General features: G+C 44.3%; 3 protein-coding genes across 4 annotated transcripts in view; 1 reads left to right on the top strand and 2 right to left on the bottom strand.

Moving 5' to 3' along the window:
- vps13d (vacuolar protein sorting 13 homolog D) overlaps positions 1 to 7,584 on the top strand; it is a 61,296-nt gene extending 53,712 nt beyond the window's left edge. For both annotated transcript variants that reach the window (XM_080854216.1, XM_080854215.1), the window contains 3 exons: positions 1,172 to 1,303; positions 5,002 to 5,242; positions 5,573 to 7,584. In XM_080854216.1, coding sequence (XP_080710342.1) covers positions 1,172 to 1,303; positions 5,002 to 5,242; positions 5,573 to 5,704 — 505 coding nt within the window. In that variant the 3' untranslated portion in view covers positions 5,705 to 7,584. The remainder of the gene's footprint in view (positions 1 to 1,171; positions 1,304 to 5,001; positions 5,243 to 5,572) is intronic.
- A 3,686-nt stretch (positions 7,585 to 11,270) lies between these two features.
- Positions 11,271 to 17,028, bottom strand: dhrs3a (dehydrogenase/reductase (SDR family) member 3a; the record flags this gene model as incomplete). Its single annotated transcript, XM_080853470.1, has 6 exons — positions 11,271 to 11,355; positions 11,719 to 11,844; positions 12,138 to 12,376; positions 13,265 to 13,384; positions 13,549 to 13,692; positions 16,834 to 17,028. The coding sequence occupies 6 exons, from the start codon at positions 17,026 to 17,028 to the stop codon at positions 11,271 to 11,273; spliced, it is 909 nt and encodes a 302-aa protein (XP_080709596.1).
- Positions 17,029 to 18,716: 1,688 nt separating this feature from the next.
- Positions 18,717 to 26,266, bottom strand: igsf21b (immunoglobin superfamily, member 21b; the record flags this gene model as incomplete). The annotated part of the gene is made up of 10 exons (XM_080853670.1): positions 18,717 to 18,790; positions 18,946 to 18,984; positions 19,326 to 19,518; positions 20,357 to 20,457; positions 20,700 to 21,210; positions 21,515 to 21,630; positions 22,372 to 22,490; positions 22,938 to 23,059; positions 23,527 to 23,639; positions 26,197 to 26,266. The coding sequence occupies 10 exons, from the start codon at positions 26,264 to 26,266 to the stop codon at positions 18,717 to 18,719; spliced, it is 1,458 nt and encodes a 485-aa protein (XP_080709796.1).
- Positions 26,267 to 26,702: the final 436 nt, after the last annotated feature.

Below are 26,702 nucleotides of genomic sequence, written 5' to 3'. Positions count from 1 at the left end.
ATGAGGAGGGTGTGGGAGAGGAGGAAGATAGTGAAGAGGAGGGTGTGGGAGAGGAGGAAGAGGTGGGTGTTGGACAAGAGGAAGATGATGAAGAGAAGGGTGTTGGAGAGGAGGAAGATAATGAAGAGAAGGGTGTTGGAGAGGAGGAAGAGGTGGGTGTTGGGCACAGGTTAAAGCTGGAGATGTGCGGCAAAGGATGCCAGCTGGAACACCGGGTGAGGTCATGACCCCCCCTCAGTACCTCTCTCACCTAGCCACAGCAATGTAGAGGTAGACTACAGATGACCCCCCACTCAGAGGTATGAGCCTACTGTTCAATGGGACTGATAGACATACCTGGGTCTGGTTGCCTAGGGTCTTTTCAGGCAGGGTTGTGTAAGGGGTTGTCTTTTGACCAGCAATCATGTCTATTTTCTATTGTGTGCATGCTAATCTGAAGGGACTTCCACTCCATGCATACCTTTGTATATGCGTTTGCCTTGTCTGATACATCCTAGATATCTCTCCATTGTTCATGCTGCAGGAGAAATGCCACAGTCACAGCTACAGTCCCAGCAAGCTGTCACACGAGCCCTTGTGAAACACACTGCACTGCACATTCCTGGAATAGTCCTGTGTAATTCAATGTCGCCCCCCCCCTCACACACACACACACACACACACACAATCTCTCTCTCTCCATCTCTCTCTTGCTTATTCTCTATCTCACACACACATACACACACAATCTCTCTCTCTCTCTCTCGCTTTCTCTCTATCTCACACTCACGCACACACACAAACACACACACACACAACTTTTTGCGAGCAGTGTTACAGTAACGTGACCACTGTGGTATGTTTCAGTAGGCTTCAATAAGTGATGTTTGTGTGTGTGTTGGCAGCCCACAGCAAGTGAAAGCTGTGTTTGTTGGCTGACCGTGGCAAAGTCATGGCTGAGTGTGCTGGTGTGTGTGTTGGCAGGCTGCAGTAAGTAACCATGGTTTGTGTGTGTTCTCTTTCCCTTTTTCTGTGTGTGTGTGGTGTATGCATACATGTGTGCGTGCATGCGTCTGGGCATGCGTGTGGCACTGGGCATGTGTTTTGTACATGCCTGTCTGTGTGTGTGTGTGTGTGTGTGTGTGTGTGTGTGTGTGTGTGTGTGTGTGTGTGTGTGTGTGTCCACTGGCAGGCTGGGTGTGCAGCGCGTGAGGAAGTCTCGCTGCTGTAAGGGTCCTCAGGGTCTGCTGCCGCGCTTCTCCACCACGCAGGCGGACGGACAGGAGCAGCTCTTCCAGCTCACCGACAACATCCACTCAGAGTTGTGAGTCACGGCCGCCATCACTATCACTCCCTCTTTCATTCTCTCTCTTTCTGTTACGGTCTCCTCGCTCTCTCCTCTTTCATTCTCAACCCTCCTCTCTCTCTCTCTCCCTTGCCCTCTCTCTCCCCCTTCTTCCCTCCTCTCTATGGTTGTCCCTTGCTCTCTCTCTCTCTCCCTTTTTCCCTCCTCTCTCTCTGGCTGTTCCTTGCTATCTCTCTTCCTTCGTCTTTCCTCTCTGCCTCTTTCTCCTCTCTTCATCCTTTCTGTCTCCCTCATCCTCCCAGCTCTCCTTTCTCCCTGTATCTCCTCTCTTCTTCTCTCTCTCTCTCATCCACTCCCTCTTGCACTCTCCCTTCTCTCCATACTCGTTTCTCTGCCCCCCCCCCCCCCCCCGCTCCTCTCCCTCCCTTTCTCTTCTGTCTCTCTCCATATGTCTCTCTATCTCTCTCTCTCTCTCCTTGTATCTCTTTCTCTATTTCCTTCTTCCCGTATCCATGAAAACCTGATCTGAGAAACAGAGAGGTTTCTTTTTGCTCTTCCCCAGACTCTGGACAGATCATTTAATGAGAAATCAAATGAAAGCTGATCTGTCCAATGAAAAACTCTCTCTCTCTCTCTCTCTCTCTCTCTCTCTCTCTCTCTCTCTCTCTCTCTCTCTCTCTCTCTGTCTCTCTGTCTATTCTTTCTCTCTCTCGCTCTCTCTTTCTCTCTCTCTCTCTCTCATTCTCCCAAGCCCAGTGCTCATGAATTCCTGTTCCATCTGCTGTAGATGAAAGGCACATAGGGTTGATTTAGAGGTGGGCTGAAGCGAAGTTGGCAAGAGATTGACCCTTTTATTTGAGGGGATTGCAGAGTTGTGGCAAGCAGGTGTGCAGCCTACTGCGCAGCAGCGCAGACATGGCTCATCTGAAAGGACTGAAGATACTCATACTCATAGGCACACAAGCGCACACGCATACGCACACAAGTACACACACACACAAGTACACACACACACAAGTACACACACACGCAAGTACACACACATATGCAAGTAAGCAAGCACAAAAGTATAATAATATTATGTATATATATATATATATATATATATATATTCAGTTTTATGAAAATGTTTTGCCACTTGCATGTTCATTTGCTATTTCTGAATAAGACGACATCATAGCAATATGTCATTTTTTCAGACAAAAAATCTTTATGTAGCAGTATTGAGTTGTAAGAAATACAATTTAATGGGAAAAATGAATGTTGGGCACCCTTTCAAATGTGTTGATTTGAATACCAGAATACTTCATTCTGATTGATTGTTGCACAAAATTCTTTTGATTAGCTGATTGATCCTTAAACTGCGAATAAAGTTGCAACCAATCATGAAAAAGCTCATTTAACATAGCTAATTGCTAGGTGTGCTTCATTCTCTGTTGCAGAGAACCAACATGGGAACCTCAAAAGAACTAATGTGATTCATCAATATGAATTAGGAGAGGGATATCAAAAGTTATCAAGAGGTTTGTGGTGTCTATCTCCACAGTCAGAAATGTAGTAAGAAAATGGAAAGCCACAGGAACAGTCCTTGTGAAGTAAAGCAGTGGTAGGCCAAGAAAAATATCTGAAAGTCAAAGATGAACAATGATTAGAATAGTGACCGACATACCACAGATCCCCTCTAAAGAGCTCCAAAAACATCTCACCGCTGATGGTGTCATTGTACATCGTTACACAGTCCAGCGTGCTTTGCACAAGGACAGCCCAATGAAGGGTAATGCGGAAAAAGCCTTTACTGCGTGCTCACCACAAACAGAGTCGCTTGAGGTATGCAAAGGCTCATCTGTACAAGCCAGAATCATTTTGGAATACAATACTCTGGACAGATAAAACTAATATAAGAGTTATTTGGTCACAACCATCATTGAAAAATAACTTGCTGCCTACTGTAACATTTGGTGGAGGGTCCGTCATGCTATTGGTCTGTATGGCTAGCACAGGCACTGGAAACCTTGTCAAAGTCGAGGGGTCGTATGGATTCCACCCAGTATCAGAAGATTCAAGTCAGGAAGCTGAAGTGATGCCAGGGTTGGTTGTTTCAGCAGGACATTGATCCAAAGCATTGTTCAAAATCTACCAGGTTATTCATGCAGAGGCACAGATAGTAGCCATCCCAGTCCCCAGACTTGAATATCATCGAAATGTATGGAATGATCTGAAGTGGGTTGTTCATGCTCGGCAGCCATCAAACCTGACTCAACTGGAGACATTTTGTAAGGATGGACCAAAATACCTGCAGCCAGAATTCAGGGACTTATCAGTGGCTATAATACGCGTCTACAGGCTGTTTTTTCAGCAAAGGGAGGCTCTACCAAATGTTGATGTGATTATTCCACTGGGGTGCCCACATTTTTGCGCATATCTGTTTTTGTTATGATGCACACTGCATTGTTACTTTCAATTCAATAAATGTTATTACAGATCTGAAATGTTACTTTTCCCATAAGGTGTAAATTATGAATTTGAAAGACCAGCAAATCATAATCTGCAATAATGAAAATGATCAGGGGTGCCCAAACATTTGCACAAAACTGTGTGTGTGTGTGTATGTATATATATATGTATAGATATATAGATATACATTCACACACACACACAAATTTCATTATTTAGAGTTTTATACACACACACACACACACACACACACACACAGACTATTTATCTCTCTCACACACACACACACACACACACACACATACACACACACACACACACACACACACACACACACACACACACACTCTTTCCCCCCTCCCTCACTCTTTCACTCAGCCGGGCCAGAGAGCATTTGTCACCTCTGGGGCTAATTAATCCAGATGAGCAGACCCCCTGCCCAGCCTCCTGACCTTTCCCCTCAGAGGTGGCCAAGTGGCAATTACTCTTTTCAGCGTGTGCTGTGTGCAGAGCACACACACACACACACACACACACACACACACACACACACACTGACAGGCCTCTTCCCAACCCCATTCATTACCCTCAGACACTGTCTGTATACATGGTTCATTCTCTGCGTCAGCTCTGGCACTAGCGCGACAGGCGCTAATTGTAGGGTTAGCCACACACACTGCCACTCTGGCCTACCTGGGAAATGAGAGGAACTTGGTGTAGCATGGCACAGTGGTGAGCTCTAACCATACATGACCAGAAAGGTGAGGTGAATTGGGGGGGTTTGCTAATTGTAAGTTTAGCCACGCACCAGCACTACAAGCTTTGAGTATGACTAATATATACAATGTTGCCAACTCTAGGGGTTTCAGAGATGATTAATTGGACCGGAACTTAATGTGACATAATAAGCTCTAACCGTAAATGTCAAAAAGGTCATATGTACTTGGTAGGTTATCACTGCTCCTGGCTCTGGGAAGCAGTGGCATGATTCATCTCGCTCTCTCTCTCTCTCTCTCTCTCTCTCTCTCTCTCTCTCTCTCTCTCTCTCTCTCTGCTTGCTGTTCTTTGCATGTTCTAATGTTGTATGTGATGTAATGGTATAGTAATGTGTTAGTACTGGTTCAGTATTGTTTATTATTTCAAGGGCCCCCATTAGCTGAGCCTTACAGCCCTGATATTCTTCCTGGGCTCTGAAAATGAGTGTTAAACCACCACCATCACACACCCCTCTCTCTCTCTCTCTCTATCTCTCTCTCTTGCAGCTTCATCGCCGTGGAGCCCATAGACTCCTACTGCGTGCTCATCTCCTCCAAGGTGGTGTACTTCCTGAAGCCGGGCGAGTTCGTGGACCGGGAGGCCATCTTCCTGGAGGTGAAGTACGACGACCTCTACCACTGCCTGGTGTCAAGGGACCACGGGAAGGTGTATGTCCAGCTCACAAAGAAGGCCGAGAGCACCAGCAGCGGAGTGGCCATCCCGGGGCCGTCACAGCAGAAGCCCATGGTGAGAGCGAGATGCTGTGTGTGTATGTGGGGGGGATGCTGGTGTGTGTATGACTGTGTATGTTTAGGTGGTTGGAGGCAGGGTATTTATGTCTGAGTGTGTATTTTGTGTCTTTTTATATATGCTATGAAGATATGTATGCATGTGTGTGTGTGTGTGTGTGTGTGTGTGTGTGTTTGATAATGAGTGAATGTTGTTTGGTCGATATGTTGATCCCATGAAGATGGTAATCATGACTCCAGTTGAGGTCTATGGAGAGAAAATGCTTCCTGAAACCCAAAGAACTTCTTCACCATTTCAACATTTTTCGGGCTCCTTTCTATCCGCCAGGTTCACGTGAAGAGCGAAAACCTGGCAGTGAAGATCTCCCAAGAAGTCAACTATGCCAAGAGCCTTTACTATGAGCAACAGCTGATGCTGCCGCCCAGCGAGAACGAGGACAGCTTGCTGCTGGACTCCTAAAAAGCTCATCCCTGCCTCAGACTGGCAGGTGGGGCGTCCACACTCATCACTTCCCCTACCAACACTGTTTGTTTCTGGGCTCCCACCTCATCACTGTTGAAGGCATCAGACCCAAGGACCAGACACCCTGGCATGGAGGGACTTTTGTTATGCAATGCAGACGAATGGAGAGGGTCCTTGTTTATGCCCCGCCAAGCACATTAGATGAGATATTATTAAAGAATATGCAATTATTTTATCAAGTGACGTGAAACAAAAAAAAAAAGAAGGAAATTTAAAAAGCTATTTTTGTTTAACAAACGTGTTTATAAGATTGCAGGTGATCCAATACGTTGCTAGATGTGCACATAGTCTTATAAATGTTTGTGTATAAGTACATAATGTACATATGTGTAGCTGTACAACAACACTATCTGCTCTGTACATATCTGTGGTAAAGAAATTATGAAGGTTTATATTGAAGTGAAAACTTAACACAAAAACAAACAAATGCTGTACAAAACTGCCTTGAATTTTTTTTTCTCTTCTCTGTGTATGGAGATGTTTTTCTGGTGTGTGTGTGTGAGCGTGTACATGTGTGTGTGTGCGTGTGTGTGTGTGAGCTCACTTATAAATTGCACTGACTGTAGATGTGGCGAGCCTGCAGCTGCTCCCACCACTCACCAGTGGCTCACCGCCCAAACTGACACAGGGAAACGATAACTTGACTGCACTCTCTCATGCTCTCATTCTCTCACCCTCTCATTCTCTCACCCTCTCACGCTTCCCGCTCTCACCCTCTCATTCTCTCACCCTCTCACCGCACACTGCCCTCTCCTGACTGGGCCATCTGCACATTCGCCCGAAAAGGAGTTTCTTTTATTTTCTTTCTTTCAATCTATTTTGTATTCGAAGGATTCATATTCATATTAGAAGGATTCATATTTTCTTTCCCTCTTCCTTGAGAGAGTGTTTGTCTGTGTGTGCGTGTTCGCGTGTGTGTGTGCGTGTTCGCGTGTGTGTGTGCGTGTTCGCGTGTGTGCGTGTGTGTGTGTGTGTGTGTGTGTGTGTGTGTGTGTGTGTGTGTGTGTGTGTGTGTGGTGAGTGCTATCCCCTCTCTGCTGTAAAGGGACGCTGTCCTCTTCCGGGGTTGGTTGCCCATTTATCCAAAGCTTGTGAAGAGAGAAAGTGACGTGCTTGAGCTTCTTAATAAACTGACCTTGATGTGAAGTGCGTAACTATTCAACTTCAACTTTCTCTCTCTCTCTCTCTCTCTCATTTTCTCCTTCTAATAAAGCACCACTGCTCAGCAGTATTTCAGACTGACGTTCTGTGCCTTTTATTGAAGTTACTGGACGTGTTTTGGGTTTTCCAAATGTAATAATTGTTCTTCAGTCTGTTCCACAAATCCCAGGGTCAGCGTCGTCTTTCTTAATTTCTCCATTTCCAAAACAGCTCATAGCCCACAATGTCCAGCTATTCCTCCATCAGAACTCTGACCATGTAGGCTTCTTCTATTCCTCCATCAGCATGTACCCAACTCTGACCATGTAGGCTTCTTCTATTCCTCCATCAGCATGTACCCAACTCTGACCATGTAGGCTTCTTCTATTCCTCCATCAGCATGTACCCAACTCTGACCATGTAGGCTTCTTCTATTCCTCCATCAGCATGTACCCAACTCTGACCATGTAGGCTTCTTCTATTCCTCCATCAGCATGTACTGTGGCCCCCTCCTGTTGAAATCATCCTCCCAGCTTGAATGCAGTTGATTTATCAGGAGACCCTCTTTTTATCTGCTGACTCCTCCAAGGTGTTCGCAGGTTAATCATCAGGTCTGCCTCATAAAACACTGGAGATGTCATTAAAGGGTTAACTCCTAGGAAACACATGTAGCTGCATACACCATGTTCCATGAAGGGCATTAATAGGAATGTGTAGCACTGAAAAGAGAGAGAGACAGAGAGAGAGTATTATACTGGCTTTGCAGTCCAGTTTGAATTATTTCAATATGCTATTAGGTGACTGTGGAAATTCAGCTGTTAAAATGCAACCATATCAGTTTTATTTACTTTACTTAGTACATTTAATTTTAAAATCCTTGATCCTTGGCTTACTACGAGTCTTATACGAGGTGTTTTATGAAAAACTCCACGTGAGATAAGTCTTCCCTAACAATCTCCCTCCACAGACGACTACAGACAGGAAGTGGCGATCGCCAGTGACCTGGGGATTGTTTTATGACCCCCAGCACTCAGTCCTGTTCGGACCCATTAACCAACACGAACACTTAAGTGCTGCTTTAGGGGGCCTTTTGATGTTTATTTCCCAAGATCTTCCCCAAAAATCCTTAAACCCTTGCCAGTGAAAAAGGAAAAACTCACTGGAAATGTATCCTCTTGAGCTAATTTGTTTATCCTTCACATTTTACATGTTACTGATACACAGGTCAAGTAGTAACAGACCTTGAGAAGGTATTCCATTTTTTTGTTTTCCATACAGACCTTCTCTGTCTCTGTGTGAAAGGGCATTGGAGCTCACTGACTACTTTAGTGCTCATTGTAGATAGTGGCACTTTCATTCATTCTTTTTTTTTATTTCTGTCACACTGAAAACATTCTCACTACAGCTAGTTTATGTGATCATACAGTGTGAGAAAATGTGTGTTTTCCAAAATGTACATACTGTAAAGGTTGATAATAAAACTAACTAAAATATTTGGTCACTGGAATGGGGTCAAGTGGTGTTTTGTTCATGCTCAAGGTAGATCTCTGCTTTATCCACATACTACCAAAAGGTGTCTATGCATGACAGTCTGAAGTTGTCCGAAATGTGACTTGGTTTTATCCAGATATGAAGACCTACAAGGATTTTGTTTCACCCATTTGTTTTTGTGTAATATTCTTTTCCAAGTATGTTTCAGGTCCCAAATCTAGAGGAAACAAAAAAAATAAGTTTTGCCTCGCAGCTGGGAGTGTTATGTTCAGAAACTACTCAAAAAAAGTCATGAATGCTTCAAAAGATTTTGACAAGCACTAATTTTAGAAAGCACATTGGCGTGTGTGTGTGTGTGTGTGTGTGTGCGTGTGTGTGTGTGTGTGTGTGTGTGTGTGTGTGTGTGTGTGTGTGTGTGTGTGTGTGTGTGTGTGTGTGTGTGTGAAAGGGGGGTGGGTGGGCTCCCTAGAGTTCAACAGTCTTACATTCCAGTGCGCTAACCTTAATTCTTCTTCCTGATTGGCAGGCTAATGGCGGCTCAGAGGTCTGCCCCTGACCGGGAGAATGGCCCTGGGTGCGTTTGTCTCTCTTCCCAGAGCACGCTCAGTGTGCCAACATCAGAAGGCCTGGGAGAGTGCACTGGGCTGGCTAATTCAGGAGAGTTGGATGGCGGCTTTCTTTTTGCTTTTGCCCAAGAACAGCCCCTGTGCCAGTCGGGGGGGGGGGTGCGGATGTGTGTTTCACTACAAGAGCCGTTCACCTAAGCTGTTTATTTACCTTCATTCATGTCCAGATGGTCTATGAACTGATGTTTATAAATAAATGGACCTGCAGGAGTGCCTGTGCAATGCACTGGTTGACTGGTTTTACGTAGCCTCAAAGGACTCCCAAAATGGGAATTTATGAAGGTCATAAAAGCTGGCTATGAATTGCCCATTGTGGCATAAAAGGCTCTTTTTCCCCTCAGAATCGCCTCACATGAACATCTATAACAATAAACATGCTACCATGAAGGGTGAGGTATTCTATTAAAACACATTCAAGGCCAATTTGTCAAATGGAGCCATAACATATGTCCTGCAAATGCCCTCAACTGCTGTTGGGCCCTTCTTCTTCTTTTCCACCTGTTGCCGAGCTCATGAAACTGCCTGATTGCCTGGGTAAAGAGTTCAGCCCAGGGTGAGCTGTCTGTCCAACATACTCCTCAAATTTATCTACTATTTGGCTAACCTTGCTCTGAACTCACCCCCTGAGATTTGAGCTGTCTTTTCCAACACACATGCACTCCGCAGTGCAGTTCCCTGACCCCTTTCCCTATTCTGAAGCTGTCTAAACTCCAATGGCTGCTTCCCAGAAAACCTATTCCCTCAGGCAACATCGGTATGAGCTACCGTACTGTGCGAATTCTCTGTAAACAGAAAAGAATGGAGCTGAAAATGTTTATGTAAAACCAATCTTATGGAGAAATGAGTCTAGGAAGGGAATTGCTGGCTGAGGATATTTGACAAGCCCCTAGTGATCGACCTTAGTAGATGTTGAGTCCAGTTGCTTCCCCATTCAGTGGACATTTCTCTGTATTGCCCTTCCTTTTCTTTCTTAGGTGACTACAACACATTCAACAAACCACAAAAAGTCTACAAAGTAACAAAGTCTTTCACATGTCTTAAAATCTACTCATACTCTTCTTAATTTATCCTGCATCCATCTTGCACCTTTTAATGTGAAACATTCCCTTGATTTCACCTAACCTGTTGGTAATTCCTATGCCAGCCTCATTAATAATCCCCCTTTTTACTTCGTTTCTGTTTTTATAGTGAAAACGGGCTAATTCATAAAGCAGCACAGACACATAAACTATGTTATCACAGAGACAGTGAACAGCTGCAAGTAACTTGAACGTGGGTCTCACTTGATGGGCTAGAGGTCTGCCTCGTGCGTTATCAAAAACAGAACAGAGGAATTCTCTCATTCTATCGCTCTCTCTCCAGACCTAGGAGTTGGTGACAGAATGGGATTAATGCTGGGAGGGGAGGTAAAACTGCTTGTGGGAGAGGGTGGACAGACTCCTCTAACGTTCTAGGACCCCCTAACCCCCCAAACCCACCTCCCAGGCTTGCCTCCCAAAAGGACTACCTTCTCCAGCATACGTTGCCGTAGAGAGCCCAATGTTATGACAACTCCTAACTAAAGCATTGTGAGCTCATGATTGGCCAGGCTGTAACAAAGGAATGTTGACCATGAAAGCCGTCTGATGTTGGCCAGGACAGAAACAACCACACACAGAGAGGCAGCGACCCAGAACGAGCTCTCTCTACCCCATAAACAAGCACACACATAGCGACTCACTGCACTGTGTCAGGATTAAATACCGTATTTATTCAATATTAGCATCAATATTGATAAATGAGATGTATTTACTTATGTGCAAATAAACAAACACGTTCAGATGCATTTTATTATAAAATGATTAAAATGTGTTAAAAATCTACAACATATAACCCAAGCCACCCCAGACACAGGTGTCTAGTGGGCGCAACCTTTTCTTGATAACCCGCCAATCCATACAGTATCCCAGACTGAAGCAGGATGTCACATTGGAGTTCAAATGTGGACCAAGGGGATTCAGTCTAGAGCTTCAGAGTTCCTGGTGATAGCAACTAAGATCATGAACCCCTTTTAACATACACAATATGGTTGAATATGGTAAAACAGCTCTGGTGATGTTAAGGCCTCGGCTGCCAGAGCCGACGTGGAGCTCAAACGTGAGTGTGTGTGTACTCTGTGGGCTTTTTATTGTTTATTTTTTTCTTGCAGTGCACACATGCTCATGATGTCTTGTTTCCTTTGATTGCCTATCGCCGCTGAGCACCCTCTAAGTCCTCCCCTTGAATGTGTTCATGCAGGTGTAGCTCCCCGCGAATCTCTGGATTTCCTCCAATGCGGACAGAGGCAAGAGGCTGTTGAGGCAATAAAGAACAGATGCTTAGTCAGTCTGACCACAGCCCAAAATCAACAAAGACGGGGGGATATTAGATTGATGAAGATGGATTCATATTGAGTCTGTTGGCTATGATGTTACACTGTGGAGGTTAGTCCCATCCTGACAGCTTGCAGATTGATGGCGAACTACAGAGAGGGAGGATATTAGTTTGGGATTTCTAAGGAGAGAATTGATGGATGGCTTGTTTTCTTTTTTCTGCCACTATTATGTATCTCCACTTCTGACGGCTAATGAACTACATGATTAATGAGTTCAAGAAGATGATCAATCAAATTTTGTGTGAAAACAAAGTTGATAGATATCTGCTGAGTAAACCCACTTCTTGAGGATGATGAGGATATGCATAGTCCAAGGCAGATGGACGAAGGCTGTATTACTTCTGACGGCCTCCACAGTGCGCTGGGACACCGTCTCCGGCTTCAGAGGAGGGAAGAGCTGTGGGAACCTGGGAGAAAGGAGTCAGATTAGAAGACAAGCAGGAAAGGATCTAAACTAAACCACGACATGACTTTACTTTCACAACTGGAGCTCTGTAAATCGACTCAAAAAATCCGACAGTCTTTCTTCCAATCACACCTTCTCCAGTCTTGTCACACTCCTTGATTAAGGCTTACAAAATCCATCTTTATTTCTTCTGTCATTGCCCTACATAGCAACACACAATGCATCTCTCTTTGACTCTATTTTGTGTCATTCTGCATGTTTGTTAAAAAAAAAAAAAAAAACCCTGTGCCGTACCTGACTCTCATGCCCTGGAACATCTCTGTGTTGGTGTGGAAGGGCAGGACGGTGGTGCAGCCCACGCCGGGGCAGTCCAGCAGGCCCAGCGTCAGGCTCTCCATGAAGGCCAGCGAGGAGGCCTTGGAGGTGCAGTAGTCTATAGCCCCGGGGATGGCCGATATGGAGAGGATGGAGTTCATGCACACCACGTGGCCGTTGCACAGCTCCAGCATCCGGGGCAAAAAGGCCTTTGTGGTCTGGGGGGTGGAGAGAGAAGAGAGGAAGGGGGTCAGAAAGAGAGCGACTCAACACTTTTTTTTCGTGTTGTCATGCATTTTGGATATTCCTTCCAGCTCCTCCTCTTGAGACAGAGGAGTTTCCAACAGCAACAAGAGAGAGTGAGATTTCAGACTAAAAGGACACAGTGTGTGTGTGTGCGTGTGTGTGTGTGTGTGGGGGGGGGGGGGGGGGGGGGGGGGTGGGGGTAGTATGATGTGGTGGGGGCTGCTTACAATCCCGGCCATCAGGAAAAACCTAAACCTATGGCCAACTGCAGGTTTTGATTCCTTTCGCAGATGTCTGCGTTTCCCCCCAGCGTTCATCCCGCGGACAGGCACGCACGTTTGATCTTCACTCAGATGATGAATGGCTGGGCGCCACTCTTAATGCATAGAACTCTGCCTCTGTCATTCACTGTTCTATCACCCACGTCCCCTGGGGAGAGCCCAGACTAATGGAGAATGCAGGGACTGTTATGAATCGAAGGATGGATCATTATCGCGCTTGTCTTTCGCCAGTCATTTGGTCTTCAAATTCAGTGTGTCTGTTTCACCATCGCTCTGCTGTTTCACAACTTTGTTATTTTATTGAAAACAAGGATTCTTAGGGGTTGCTTTGAAGTATGTCCAGTGACTGGGTTTGTTTAAGAAACTTCACCAGAGGTTCTGCTTACTTCACGAGAGGAATGCACTGTTTAGTGCTGACCTCTGATTTTTTGGCAAACACTCCCTATAACCATGGAGCACACAGTCTGTGAACTAAAATAAGCGAACTGACAAGAATGTCATTCAGATCCATAATATATATATATACATCTTAGGGTTCATGTTAGGATATCAAAATGAGAACATTATTTGGCTTCTCACCCAGAATTGGCCTAGTGTGTTGATGTGCTGCGTTTTCAGAAGAGCGTCGTCATCGCTGTTCATCAGACTCTTTCCATGAACCACAGCCGCATTATTCACCAGAATAGTGACATCACCCACCTGGATATATATAGATACAGACAGAAATTCACATTCCGAAACACACTTATAGCATCACAATTACATCAGTAATTGTAAAATGTCCTATTCCAATTTCTTATTCCTTACAGCAGTAAACTTCAAAAAATATTCCTAAATTTCAGAATTCTAAATTCCGACTCTACCTTCTCCCTAAGGATCTTGGCCTGCTGGTACACTTCCTCTCGGTTGCCCACGTCACACACAAAGTAGTGGCACTCTGTTCCCAACAGTGTGATCTCTTCACTGGTCTCCTTAAGACACTTCTCTGTGCGGCCCCACAGAATCACCTGCCACAGGGGAGGAGAAAGAGAGAGAGAGAGACAGAGACAGAGAGAGAAAGAGAGAGAGCGAGAAAGAGAGACACAGTCATTGTCACATTCCTCTGTCAACAGCCCAGCCTGGGAGACATGAAGACAAATGAGGATGGAGGGGGGGGGGGCGTAAAGAAAAATGTGATTAGGCACAGCAAACACTTAGGTTAAAACCACACCATTCATCACACAGGATGGAACGGCTATGCAATCCAAGACCAATGTGTTCTTCCAAGAAAAGCCATACACAGATTTATTCCCGGTCTCCCTCTCTCTCTCCCCTATTTCTCGCTCTCTCGCTCTCTCTCTCTCTCTCTCAGTGCTATGCAGAGGGACTTTCAACATGAATGAGCCGGCCAGGAGAGAGTGACAGAGCCGACGGGTCAGTCGGTAAAGTGCGGTTCAGGCCTTGGCGATTAGATCTGCCATTCTTGAGGGGTCAGGGAGAGGTAATGAACACAAGCGTGAACCCCTTTCTCCTGCTCCCCCTCTCCCACCCCCCGCCCCTCCTCCCTGCCCTCATCTCTCTCACACTCTCTCAAAGAGATTACACGGCTCAGTCGGCCGGTGAGCCCCACAATTTTCTGGTCACGGACTCTCAAACAGTACGTGTGTGTGGGGCACAGGGAGGGCTCCACTCATCAGGAGCTATCTTTGTGCTGACACACAGGGCCATGTGGAGACTGGCCCAGCATTGCTTGAGCATTTAAAATGAGTGACCTTTGATGATTATTTTATGGACCACTGCGAGACAGACAACAGACACAACAGGACAGTACAAATCCAATTTAAACTTTTTTCATACCTCCACTACATTGTTATTTGGAAATGCTAAGCCTCATTTATGAAATGTGTATACAATCAGGATGTAAACAATATCATCGTTCACTATTAAGCACCCTAATTGCATACTTGTGCAATTAATTCATCTAATTGTTCTGATCTTCTAAAGAGAGCCTAGTTTCTAGCATAAACAACTGACACCAGCAACAGGTATGCAGCAGGCTTGGAACTCCCCAGGCTGGATGCAGATGTAGGCTATCCTCACCCTCTCTCACATCTGCTGAGTGACTCGCCTGCTGACTTGTGTCTAACTACTGTCACAAACAAGACATGGAGAGTGTCCCGTTATCAGGAAAAGTTCAAGCCACAGAGGCCCTGAGGAGGGCAAAGGGAGGGGATACACAGCGAAGGGAAGGGGGCGGTGAGGGGGAGAGAGAGGCACAGGGAGTTCAGGAGGCAGTCGCCTGCCGCCGTCCCATTAGCACACAGACCGAGGGGTCAGGAACAGGGCAATGCCCAGCTGGGAACAGAGAAACAGCCTCTCTCTGCCGCAGCTCCAACTCCAGCTAGCCCCCTCCCTCCGCCCCCCTTCGCTCGTTCTCATTTACATAATACTTCCTTATGGAGTTGCTATCAGTCTCGGACCACGCTGTTCAAGCAAAACATGAAGCTACATTCAAAGGACACGAAATACTCTCACATTTTCTTATCAATGGGAACAGACCTTGTTTTGGTACTGCTTGCGTTTATAGCGGGGCCTAACCCACCCTGAAAAGCAACCGGTGTTGTCTGGTGCCGTTTTCAGGCCAGCCGCTTATGCAAGGCCAGGAAACGATGACTGGGATATTCCCGACCGAACAGTAAACGGGGCTCGAGCGCACTCACGGCAGGCTTGCCAGTGAAACTTCCAGGCATATCTACCTTGGACAGACACGCATCTCCCTTTTCAATGGGCTAGACAGTAGAGGAATACTCTGCCAAGCGTAGCCGACGTGACCCATGTCTACTTGGCTCTGTTTTGGCCCTCCAGTCACACGCACATAAGCCTACATCTCACGAATTCAAAGGACGACTGGGTTTTCTTTTACGAAACACAACTTCCCACTGGGGGGAAGAGTCCGCGCAATAACACTAATGACATCATCACCCTTTGCACCACGAAGCTGGCTGACCTGCAAATGAACCTGTGTCGGTTAACCAATCGCAAGGTGCTCAACGCCACGCTGCCATCTATTCTCACACTTTAAACATGCAGTAATGGGAGACACGTCCTCGCCCGTGCAACCCTCTTCCCCACTGGCACGTACCCATCCTGTACATCACTTAAGGAACTAACTGCGATGTGTTCTTTCCCCTCCGGTGTGTTTAATGGGACTAGCGGTGCCGTGACCTGCAGGCTGTAACCATGCATTAATTCTAAACACATCTGGCCGCCCTCGAAACAATCCCAGCCACCAGGGACCGACAGACATGACCAGGGAGGCTACAGAGTCTCATGTCAATACAATCCGACAGATCACGCTTGTCAGCACCCCATTGTTGGCCATTTGAAAAGACATGATGGCGGAGGAAACACCTGTGTTTGCGTGTGTGCTTTTTTGGAAGTGAAAATACACAGCGTGTGTTCATAACCGATGACAAGCGCTCTGCTGAGTTCATATTCCAATGTCAGAAGTAGGGCAGTCTGTCTTACATGCACAGAGTTCAAGAGTTGAGCAAATGGAAACCGGGCCAGCAAGGCAATGATGGAAACATTGCTCTCACCAAAGCCACAAAATAGTCCAAATCCTTTTCAGCGTGATAAACCACAATAGCCTTACAAGGTCCGTTAAATGTATCTGGCCTCACCAAATCTACTGACATTCCGCACAGTCATGTAAGTGGCACGGTGGGTGACCTATTTAAGGCGTTACCTGACTTTCACCTCAGTGTTTGTATATTATAGTGAAGACAGGATTTCTGCGGCTGACCTTGTAATCTAAGCCTGTCACAACACAAGGTTGTTTCCGTCGCTGGATCAGAGTTGTATAAACACTCTCAAGACAGAGATAATTGCACTTCCATAAGAACAGGTTATGGGTAATTGTATTAATGTCACTGAATTAGTCTAAAACACCCGTGTGAGATGACGAAGACAACGCTCTTTTTGGCTGGAGCTGTGACTTCCTAGCTATAGCTCACTACGACGTGTCAGTAAGCTACAATTGAAGAAAATATGATGAGCAGCAGCAGCATTACAGTTAGCCTACACTGCAATAGTTATTATTCCAGTTCAATAATATAGACACTATAGTAAATCAAACCCTGGGGCGTAGAGAGGAAAGTGTAGCTTACCTTTTTCGCCCCTTGTTTCGCAAACTCGTGCGCAAGGTGACGACCAATGCCCCTTCCACCGCCGGTTATCAGTACAACATCCCCACTCAAGTCCCTGCGTTTACAGGGAAGCAACAGGCTCATGCCTGCTTTGAGTATACTGCACAGCATTTGAACTGGGAAAAGCACAGCCCTGCATATATTTTTTAGATCCATTGTATCCTTCTGTTACCTGTTGTAGACTTTATGTCAACAGTCGAAATGCTCGAAAATACAAATGTCCGTACAAGTCAAGAATAGCTTACTGTCACTTGTGCAGAAGCTTTTGATTTTGTGATTTACAAATCTCGCAGTTCCCTTTTTGGCGCGCTGCTTTAAGTCCTTGAAAAAAGAGAAGTGTCATCAAACTGCTGTCCCTTTGAAAGAAGCAGTGCGTGAACCTTCTGGAAATGACCAAAATACTTGAAGCCTCTCCGTTTGACTGTCTCAGAAAAGTTTTTTTTAAGGCAACTTTCACGGGGGTGTCCACGCGTCTTTTTTTCAAACACGCTTTCTCTTGATAACACACATGACGCACTCGAAGCAGCTACTCGCTGTGGTTAGAATGAATGCGATGTCCAGTATACTGCCACAGCCTCCTTGCTCCTAAAATACCGATGCGCTTTATAGCTTTCGCCAGTCTGTCCCCCATTCCCTCTTGTGCGAGCTTTTAAAGCCCATTAATTCTGATTGACAGCTTTAAATGTTTGAGAATATTGCACTTGCACTGCTGTAGAAATGTCAGCAGTTATTTTCGTCTACGATTTCTCTATCCCCCTAAGCACCGCAGACGGTTGTCACATTTTACAATACTTCATTTGAAGATGTTGCTCATCGACCAATTCCCGTGGCTATACCAATCTAGGAAATCACCGGCGTCAGATTACCAAAACAATATGGATTCAGGAGGCTATAGAATTACTCGTATCTCTGCTTCTGGTGAAAAATAATGACAAACAACTTTTTTTCTGTTGGATCTGTATTATTTAGTTTATTCTTCAATTATTTATAGTAATGACAAAAATAAGACTGTTTAAAATAAACTGATGTTTTAAAGAGGTGGGAAACTGCAGACCAGATATTCTGCATTTCAGGCTGCGCGAATTCTATAATTCTATCTCTAATTCTCTCTAAAAGAAAATATTCAACTCTTTCCACACTCATACATTCAAGCGAATCTGCTACACACCGATAATTTACAGTTTGCTTCAGGTGCAGCGCGACTTCAAACACAGAAGTCTACACTGCCATCTACAGTACGTATGTAAAATAGACATTCTGATCAGACTCAGATGGATGCGCTGTGTACACCAGTGGCACATTTCTTCCCTTGGATTAAATATAGATGATACACATTTTGTAAAATGTACTGTGGCTCTATTTAAACAAGTGCTGTGCTCAAAAGCAGTACTACTGGACAGTATGTCCAGCACCACAATACAGTAGGCTACAGTAGGCTAAAGCACAAGGGCTATGGAAGAAAACTCTCAGTGTGCATCAACAACATATTTTAAATGACTGATTTTTTTTACAGTCATTGATTTTAACAAAACATACTTGCACAAGTCCCTCATAACAAGCTGTTTTTGAAAAGTCTGTCAATACCAGTGAAAACAGACAGCCAAACCCTGATAATAAGACAAGAGGAAGGGACGTGATATTCTGGTTAGTGACCTCTTTTTCTTGTTAGCCTCTCCTCTTGTTCTATGACTTTTAAAGAAAGCTAGAAAAAGAAGACAGAGAAAAAAGAGTGGTGATCTCTCAGATGATGGCGCTGCCCTCAGGCAGAGGATGAGATGACAGCAGAGCTGATGAGGTAAGAGGAAGAGCGTGACTGTCACTGCTGTCGCCTCCTCCTCGGCCAATCACGTCAGCCCCAGGGCTACGGTAACCAGCAACATCATTAGCGAGCCAAGCCATTTAGCGCAAGAGGCAGCATCTGAAAAAAAGTAAACTTCTTTAAATCATACTTGATGGCATTCCAAATTGCATTTTAATATTTTATTTCACTGTGTACAATTTTGTGATACGACTGATAAGACAAAAAATCTACAATTTCCACAACAAATGTGTGCACATTTTTTAAGTACATACCAGTTAGTTGTTCTATTCCTTTCTTAATTCTTGGGTTCTCTGTTAAAACAAAGAGATGGTTAAATCCATAAAAGATCCGGTTGTTAGAGTAGATATTCAGTCAATTATTGAGAGCTGAGATTCTGAGGCTATTCTAAGATTCAATCAGAGCACCTCAAAAGCATATAATACAGCAACCTCATATAGAGTCTTGTAATTGAGATAAAACATGAATTAGCTTGACTACTGCCCCTTTACATTGTCTTCCTCATGACTCTAGATTGGCTGATCAATTATTCTAGAATGTTCCTGTGAGAATATACTACGAGCAATGTGTCACTGTTTCAATATCCTCCTCCTCTTACTCCTTCCTTTCTTCGTCACCATGCACCTGTTCTTACCAAACACTATGAGTCGTAAGTGAGTGTTGGTGGAGCCTAGAGGATTCTGGGCCGTGCAGCGGTACATGGAGCCATTGAGCTCAGCCGTGACCCGCTCAAGCACTAACCCCTTCCCAATCCGCTCCTCACTGCCATCCAGCAGAAGGCCGCCGATCCGTGTCCATGTGAACAGAGGCTCTGGGAAGACCTCCTTCTGTGGGGATCAAACACAAAGGGTTTTACATGAATCCCAGACATGAAATTATACAGTGCACTTTGAGCAGTGTACTAAAAGCACATTCTATTTACAAAGTTAGTATAAGGTATACTTACTGTACGTATGAGAGTCATTGTATTGCATTTGGTCATTTATCAGAAACCCTTTTGCTGAGATAGTTACTGCTACAAACAGTGCAGTTTTTATTTAATTCTTTTTTTTTTCATTATGTATGAAGGCTGATTTGAAAAAAAGCCACGTAGCAGACAGAGTGATTACTATGAGTGAGTAATGCTGTATAATACATGAACATATACTAATAATACTAATAAGGAATATTACTAATACTAATTACTTCTACTAATAAGATCTACTAATGAATAACATTATTACCAGCAGATGTAAGCCCCAAGCAAAATGCATGTTTGGGAAATACTATTAATATTAAGCATAACTAATGCTAAGTGCTGTTTAGCAAACACAGGGGAAATGAAAACAGGTTATCCACAGGCAATGGGGGTGTTTGCATTTAGAGATTAAAGTCATGACTCTCATACAGCATTGTAGAATTCCATTTGAATACACTGTGTATTATGCCACATGGTATCAACTCCACATGGTGCTTTGATAAGTCCATAATCCAATTACACCGTTTGATTATTCACTCCAAAATGAAACCATGGCTTCAGACCAAACAAAAGATTTTGTATCCAATTTTCCACAGCACAAAGATGCTGGTTATTGGTGTGAAATGCTCAGAAACACAAATGTGTATACGCCAAGCCAAAAGGCACAAATCATGTCAATTATATGAATCTCTCAGCTGAAGACTTACCCCTTTGGTGGCTATCTGGAAGCCCTCCACATTCATACGTACAGTGTCTCCTACTTTTGCCTTACTGGGCGTCATGGACAACTTTGGCCCCTTTGGAGCGGCTAAATAGGACAATAACAGAATCACACCTCTGTGAAACATGCTTTTCACCAGTATTAAAGGATGTGTTGGAGGATAGGTAAAAGCTGAGTTACACACAATATATTCTGGGAACAGGTGTATAGTCCAGTTTGAGATACATTCTATCTCCTGTGTTGGCTGTTAAAGATCATGGATGAATGTTTACAGTCTAACCTTTTAAACCTGTGTCTTTGGGATGACAGTGACTCGTCTCTGTACTCACCGAGGGTGACCTCAGCCTGCATGGGCATGGAGAGAGCCGGGTGCTTGACCTCACAGCTGAACAGTGCGTCGTTGTCCAGCTGGGGGTTGAGGCTCCAGGTCAGCATGGCGTACACCTCCATGGTGCCGTCGCTGCGCTCCACGCGCGAGTGGTTGAAGTAGTACAGTGGGTCCGTGCTCTGCATCCAGCGCGGGAACTCGCGGCTGATCACCGTCTCTGGGATGACCTCCACGGTGGGGCCAGCCTCCAAGCCCGGGTCCCCTGGGGTGACGCCGCGCCGGGGGCCGTCCATGTCCACATGCACAGGCCCCGCGTTCTGATCCAGGAGGGACAGAGACTTCTGGATCTTGGTGTCGTCCATGTCTCTGCTGATGAGAGGTCTAAGAGCCGTATCTGAGGCTCCGCCTGGAGTAGGGGCTGGACGTGGGCCTGATGCAGGGGCTCGGGCTGCCTGCAGGCCTCTGCTCTCCGGAACCACCTGGATCAACTCACCGTCCCTCTTAAAGTACACCTGAGGGGGGAATGGATGAACATCAAATGCTCCCGTTGGCAGCCATTTCACAACCAACCAATGGTTCTAGTTCTGACAACATACATACACTGTATTTTCAGGTTCCATGGTGAAAACGTATGCTATATGAATCTCTATATGTGCTGCTGTATGTGAAGATGGGTAATTATGACAGTGAGCTGGGAACGTCAACTGGGGATGTGAACTTCCTGTTATGTCCTTCATGCTAAACTCAGGTTTTCATACAGTGTGCCAGAAATAAAACATAGATGCAGAGAGAGAGTGGATACTTGCTCTTATTTACCATGGGTGCAGGCTTTCCGCCTTTAACAATGCACACCAGAGTGAAGTTCTGCGCTTCGTAGCGGTTGAACCGCGCATACGGGTCAGCAGCCACAACCGATATCGATTTTGGAGGTGCTAGAAGAGAGGATTTGAAACAAGTTATAAAACTTCAAAAACAAAACATAAACAACCTCTCCACTGTGCCGATAGACAAGTGATCGACCCAACTTTGTTATACTGATCTTAGTTAGCAGATGCTCCTCGGCAATCTTTTATTCTCATTAATGTGCGCACAGTTGTATCTATAATGCAACAGCTTAAACTAGAGTGCCCAAATCCCTTGCCATCCTCCCCATCAGCTGAGCACAAAAACATTACTGTGGCTCTGGCGGCACACACACACACACACACACACACACACACACACACACACACACACACACACACACACACACACACACACACACACACACACACACACACACACACACGCCTCTGCAGTGCAAGATAAATGAGAAAATGTACATCATATTAGGCTGGTACTTTGGGTGATCCATCTTGAGCCTGCTGTAAGCATCAGCAAGGTCACAGGTCTAATTGCTTGGGGAGCTCAACTAGAGCTAGTAAGTGGGCATCCACAACACTCTGAGTCACTCAGGATGAATACTATCAGCTAAATATCAGCAAATTATGGGATGCAAATGTACCAATTACCACATATTCAGCCCTAGCAGATTGAAATACTCCAGCTTAAAAAGAAAATGTTAAAAAATAAATACTCCCGCCACCTCCTTAATGCTACTCAAGGAAAGACCATGGTGCAGAGAAATGTGTTATTGAGTATTGGTGATGAGGGTAAATATGACATGAACCTACACATTACAATGAGAGTTATGCTTGCTGAGGCTAAGACCACCTTCTCTCTGGATGCTCTGTCATAGATACCCACATGGCACTCATACGGCCCGCTGTCTTCCATTTGGACTTCAGGAAGTCTGAGGCAGAGAGGAGAATCACTACAGTGTTAAATACCAGGAAGTACATTCAGATGTCTATGGTGAGAATCACTACAGTGTTAAATACCAGGAAGTACATTCAGATGTCTGTGAGGAAAATCACCCTATTTTTAAATTATTAAGTCATTAAATGTCAGTGACTACATTCAGATGTCTATGATGAAAATCACCATAGTAGTAACATGTCAGTAAGTATACTCAGATGTCTATGAGGAAAGTCTCCACAGTAGGAAATGCCAGTAAGAATAGTCAGACGTCGTTGAGGAAAATCACCATAGAATTAAATGTCAGTAAATACAATCAGATGTCTATGAATGTTTGTTGTCTGTTTTCAATAATTGCAGAAATTGTCCATTGTCCACAGCTCTCAAAAGGCAAATGATATAAAGGCCAACGACAGCTTGAATATATGGCTAAAACATTTACCTTACAGTTGACTGGTAAACAAGATCTTCTTTTTTACGGGAATCCTCCAAGTGGGAGAAATTGGTATTGTACATGGCATCGTAAGTGAATATCTTCTGTTTGGAGCTGCCACCGTCCAATACCTAGAGGAGAAACAGCAAAAACCTAAATGTAAAAAATACAAACTAAACCTTTATTAAATCATTTCTGTATGTTTCAACTGATGTGCAGAACTGTTAGGAACCTCATAGATAAAGATAACATGAGTAATTATCTCCCAACAGCCCAGGGTTTAAATCTCAGGTATTCTAATTCTGCCAGTTTTAAGATGTTAAATCCAATCCATTTGAATTATGCAGCAACTGAGACTTTCTTCATTAGCAAGTGGGTAGTCTTTTCATACAGCTTTCTGTTAATCCTGAAGATCACTTTGGAGAGTCTCTTTTTTGAGGGGAATTATTTTCCTTTCAAGAGACCAGGTAGATATACAGAAGAAGATGGCACCACTTCAGTAAAGACCTTTTCAAATAAGTTAACATGACTCGCTCAAGCAAACACAGACATATCAATAACTCATGAATGACAGACGCATAGGCCACGGCATACTCACCCGAAACCACACGATCTCTCGCAAGTTGCCGTCAGTCCTGAAATTGCACTTCAGTGTCACAGTATCTCCCATCACCACAGGTGGCAGGGGCTCAATGGCCACGGTTAAATAGCCTATGAGGAACAACGTGGTGTCAGTCTAAACGAGCAGTTATGCTAACAAATACAAATGCTAAACTCTTTCATGCTTCGCTTGTTCACAGATGCATATTAAGCCATTTGTACTGTGCATGAAAATCAAATACAACAGACACGTGTACATCGATAACAGCACATGTTTCAGCTAAAAAGCTGAGGTCTTTTGTTTCAAGTATTGATTTCAATTATTCATCACAGAGTAATTATATCAGTTATATGTCAGGAGAATAATTTAATTCCAAAGAAATTGGATGTAGGCCAAGGGAAGATTGTGCGTGCCTCGGACTGCAGAGAGTGGAGCGAACACGACTTGGCCCACAAAACCAATATTTATTCTGAGGAGATAATCATAGCAATAAATGGAATGGAGCTGCAATATCTTTCAGCACAGCAATAAAAGGCAAAGGCATAAGGACCTTTTAAAGCTTTTACTGTCTGTGTTATGAAAATGTTCTTTTTTTGTCCCTGTTCTCCCTGAAATAATCATGATCCAATATTCTGTAGTCATTGAAGGGCATTGACAGAATACTCAGAATATTACATTTCAAAAGCATAGAAACAAATGTATTCAGAGGATGTGATAGCTGTAATTATCATTGATTGATAGTAACTTTCTGAGATATGATAACTTGTAATGTCATAAAACATCTGAGGATGTGTTCCACTATACGTCACTGAAGTACAGAGGCCCTGTGGATGTGGTTGTCCATCCACCCAATGTGGTGATAATACAATTGCAAGAAGTGACCGCCAAATCCATGGATAAAATTCAACCTTTTCGAGATAACATTTCAGCCACCTCTCCTGGTATTTTCTTGACCTTGTTGAATTTTGTGAATGTGTATAAAATATCATCATATGGGTGTCACTGCAATCCCCCTAGAACAATTGAAATGCAGAGCTGAGACACCAGTGTGGGAAGCAATATAATCTGTCACAAATTCAGTGACCTACAAAATCCCCCCACCTCCTATGGTATTGGTCCTTCGGCTGTGACGTCAGGGCATGGATTATTTTTTTCCATGTTTTTTCCACCTCCTAATCCCTGAGCTTTTCTTCCATCAGCGAAGTGATTCGACATCATGCTACATAGACAACATGTAAAGGAAATGCCAAAGCTCTCTGTGATAACATTCATGCACATAGAGAGGCAAGAAGGCGTGAGAGGTCATCTCCATTAATAGAGAGATTTTCAGAGAGGTGTCGCTTGTGACACTGCAGTCTAATGACAGGTGATCCATTGGTCAAACAGGGCTTCTTGAATGGCAGCCGAGCAGTCAGCCACGATAAATAGGTTTAGGCCTGCCACACAATTCTGTATATTACTTATCTGTCAGCAGAGTGCAGAGTCATTCCAATAACACATCAATGGTTAATGTGGGCCACAGCTACTAGTGATATGACTTGATAATGAAGAACATCTTTCTTAAAATCTATATTGGCTGTAACTGCTTTGGTTTTATATATATATAAAAACATAGGCTATTTATGTAGACTATATTATGCAGTACTGCATGTGGCAGTAATATGACTTTGTCTAAGAGTATCCAGTGATCCAACATTAACAGCTCCTTTTCTATTAAATCCGTCAGACTAGAAGAACAGCTATACAATGCAATGCTTTCCAATGTGTTTGCTTACTCAAAGCAGAACATCAGAAGCATCATGACAACATTAACTCAATTACGTAACTGGGTATGAGGTTCTGTGAGCCTGTGGTCGTCACGCTGCCATGAAAGATTACTCCACTAAATAAACGCTAACATCTTATCTCGGTGAAAAAGGTGCAGGCCATATTTAATCATTCTCTCTCTCTCTCTCCCTCTGATTGAAACGCTCACTCCCTGTCTGAGAGACTTGCACTATGACATATTGCATCACAGGTCATAGTTTTTACTAAATTACTCTGTAACCACTCTAGTGATGTAGCATCCTCCCTTATCACCGGCGTTCTCCTGCCAGCAGCTCGCCACACATAGGACCCTGGTGCTATCTTAGTGAACTGTAATGACCTTTAATTATTTTAGAGTGGAGATTACCCCTTAAATGGGTCAGGGTACAAGATTAGGCGTTTGTCTAAAAACAAATCTAACGCCAAAGTCATTATGCCTGCCTAATTGGGGCAAAAAACATTCTTCTGATTGTTAGGAACGGAACCACATCAGTCTTACCTGAGTAAGGGTTGCAACTGACCAAAGTGGAAGAACAAATCATCATGTCTTTTAACATGCCTAACAAATATGAAACACGGTCACGACATAAATTGTGAAATAGACACAAAGCGATGCTTTTGCTAGAATGTCAAAGGAAAAGACCCTCCTACCAAAATAATGTGATTTCCATTGTTTTTAGGATACATTCAAAAGGCTTCATACACTAACTGTAAGGCTTACTTTGATGCAATGATACGCTGACAAACGTAAAACTACTTGTAGCTCTACAATATGATCCACCCAATGCAACAGGAATAATTTTCATTTGTTGCCAACTTTATGCAGAGTAACTACATAAAGCGCAGATAACTGCGACTTACCCAAGACAAAATCCAACAGATCTGTGCACAATAGGAAGCACAATAAAACGGCAACGGTCATCTTCGGCATATTTTTTCCAGAACGTCTGAGTCCATCTGTGTTACAGTCTCTCGAAACGAATGTGTGTCATCCACCATGCTAATGGCACGAGATCGGGTGGCTGGCCGAAATAATCCATGCTCTTCTTCAGAGCCACGGCAAAGGGTATCCAACTTCACTCAAGACAAACAAACGCCCGTTACTGTGTTTCTTATAGATGCACTCGGAATTACATCATATACGAGGATTAAATTGCCAACAGATTTGAATTAATTCTGTCACCCCTCGCAGGCGCGCACAAGCTCTTATCTCACCGTCGAGTATCAAAGTGCCGCCTGAGGTACAGCAAGTGATCTGCCGCCTGCACGCATGCAGCCAGTTCCGCGGAGTGAGAGAGACCAAACACGTATCTACTCAGGTTGTCAACACTGTAATCCTAAACGCGTCCACCACCAGCTGTCACAGG

This window comes from Sprattus sprattus (genome assembly GCF_963457725.1).
Source record: "Sprattus sprattus genome assembly, chromosome: 16".
Taxonomy (NCBI): Eukaryota; Metazoa; Chordata; class Actinopteri; order Clupeiformes; family Clupeidae; genus Sprattus; species Sprattus sprattus.
This window is presented reverse-complemented; position numbering and strand designations above follow the sequence as displayed.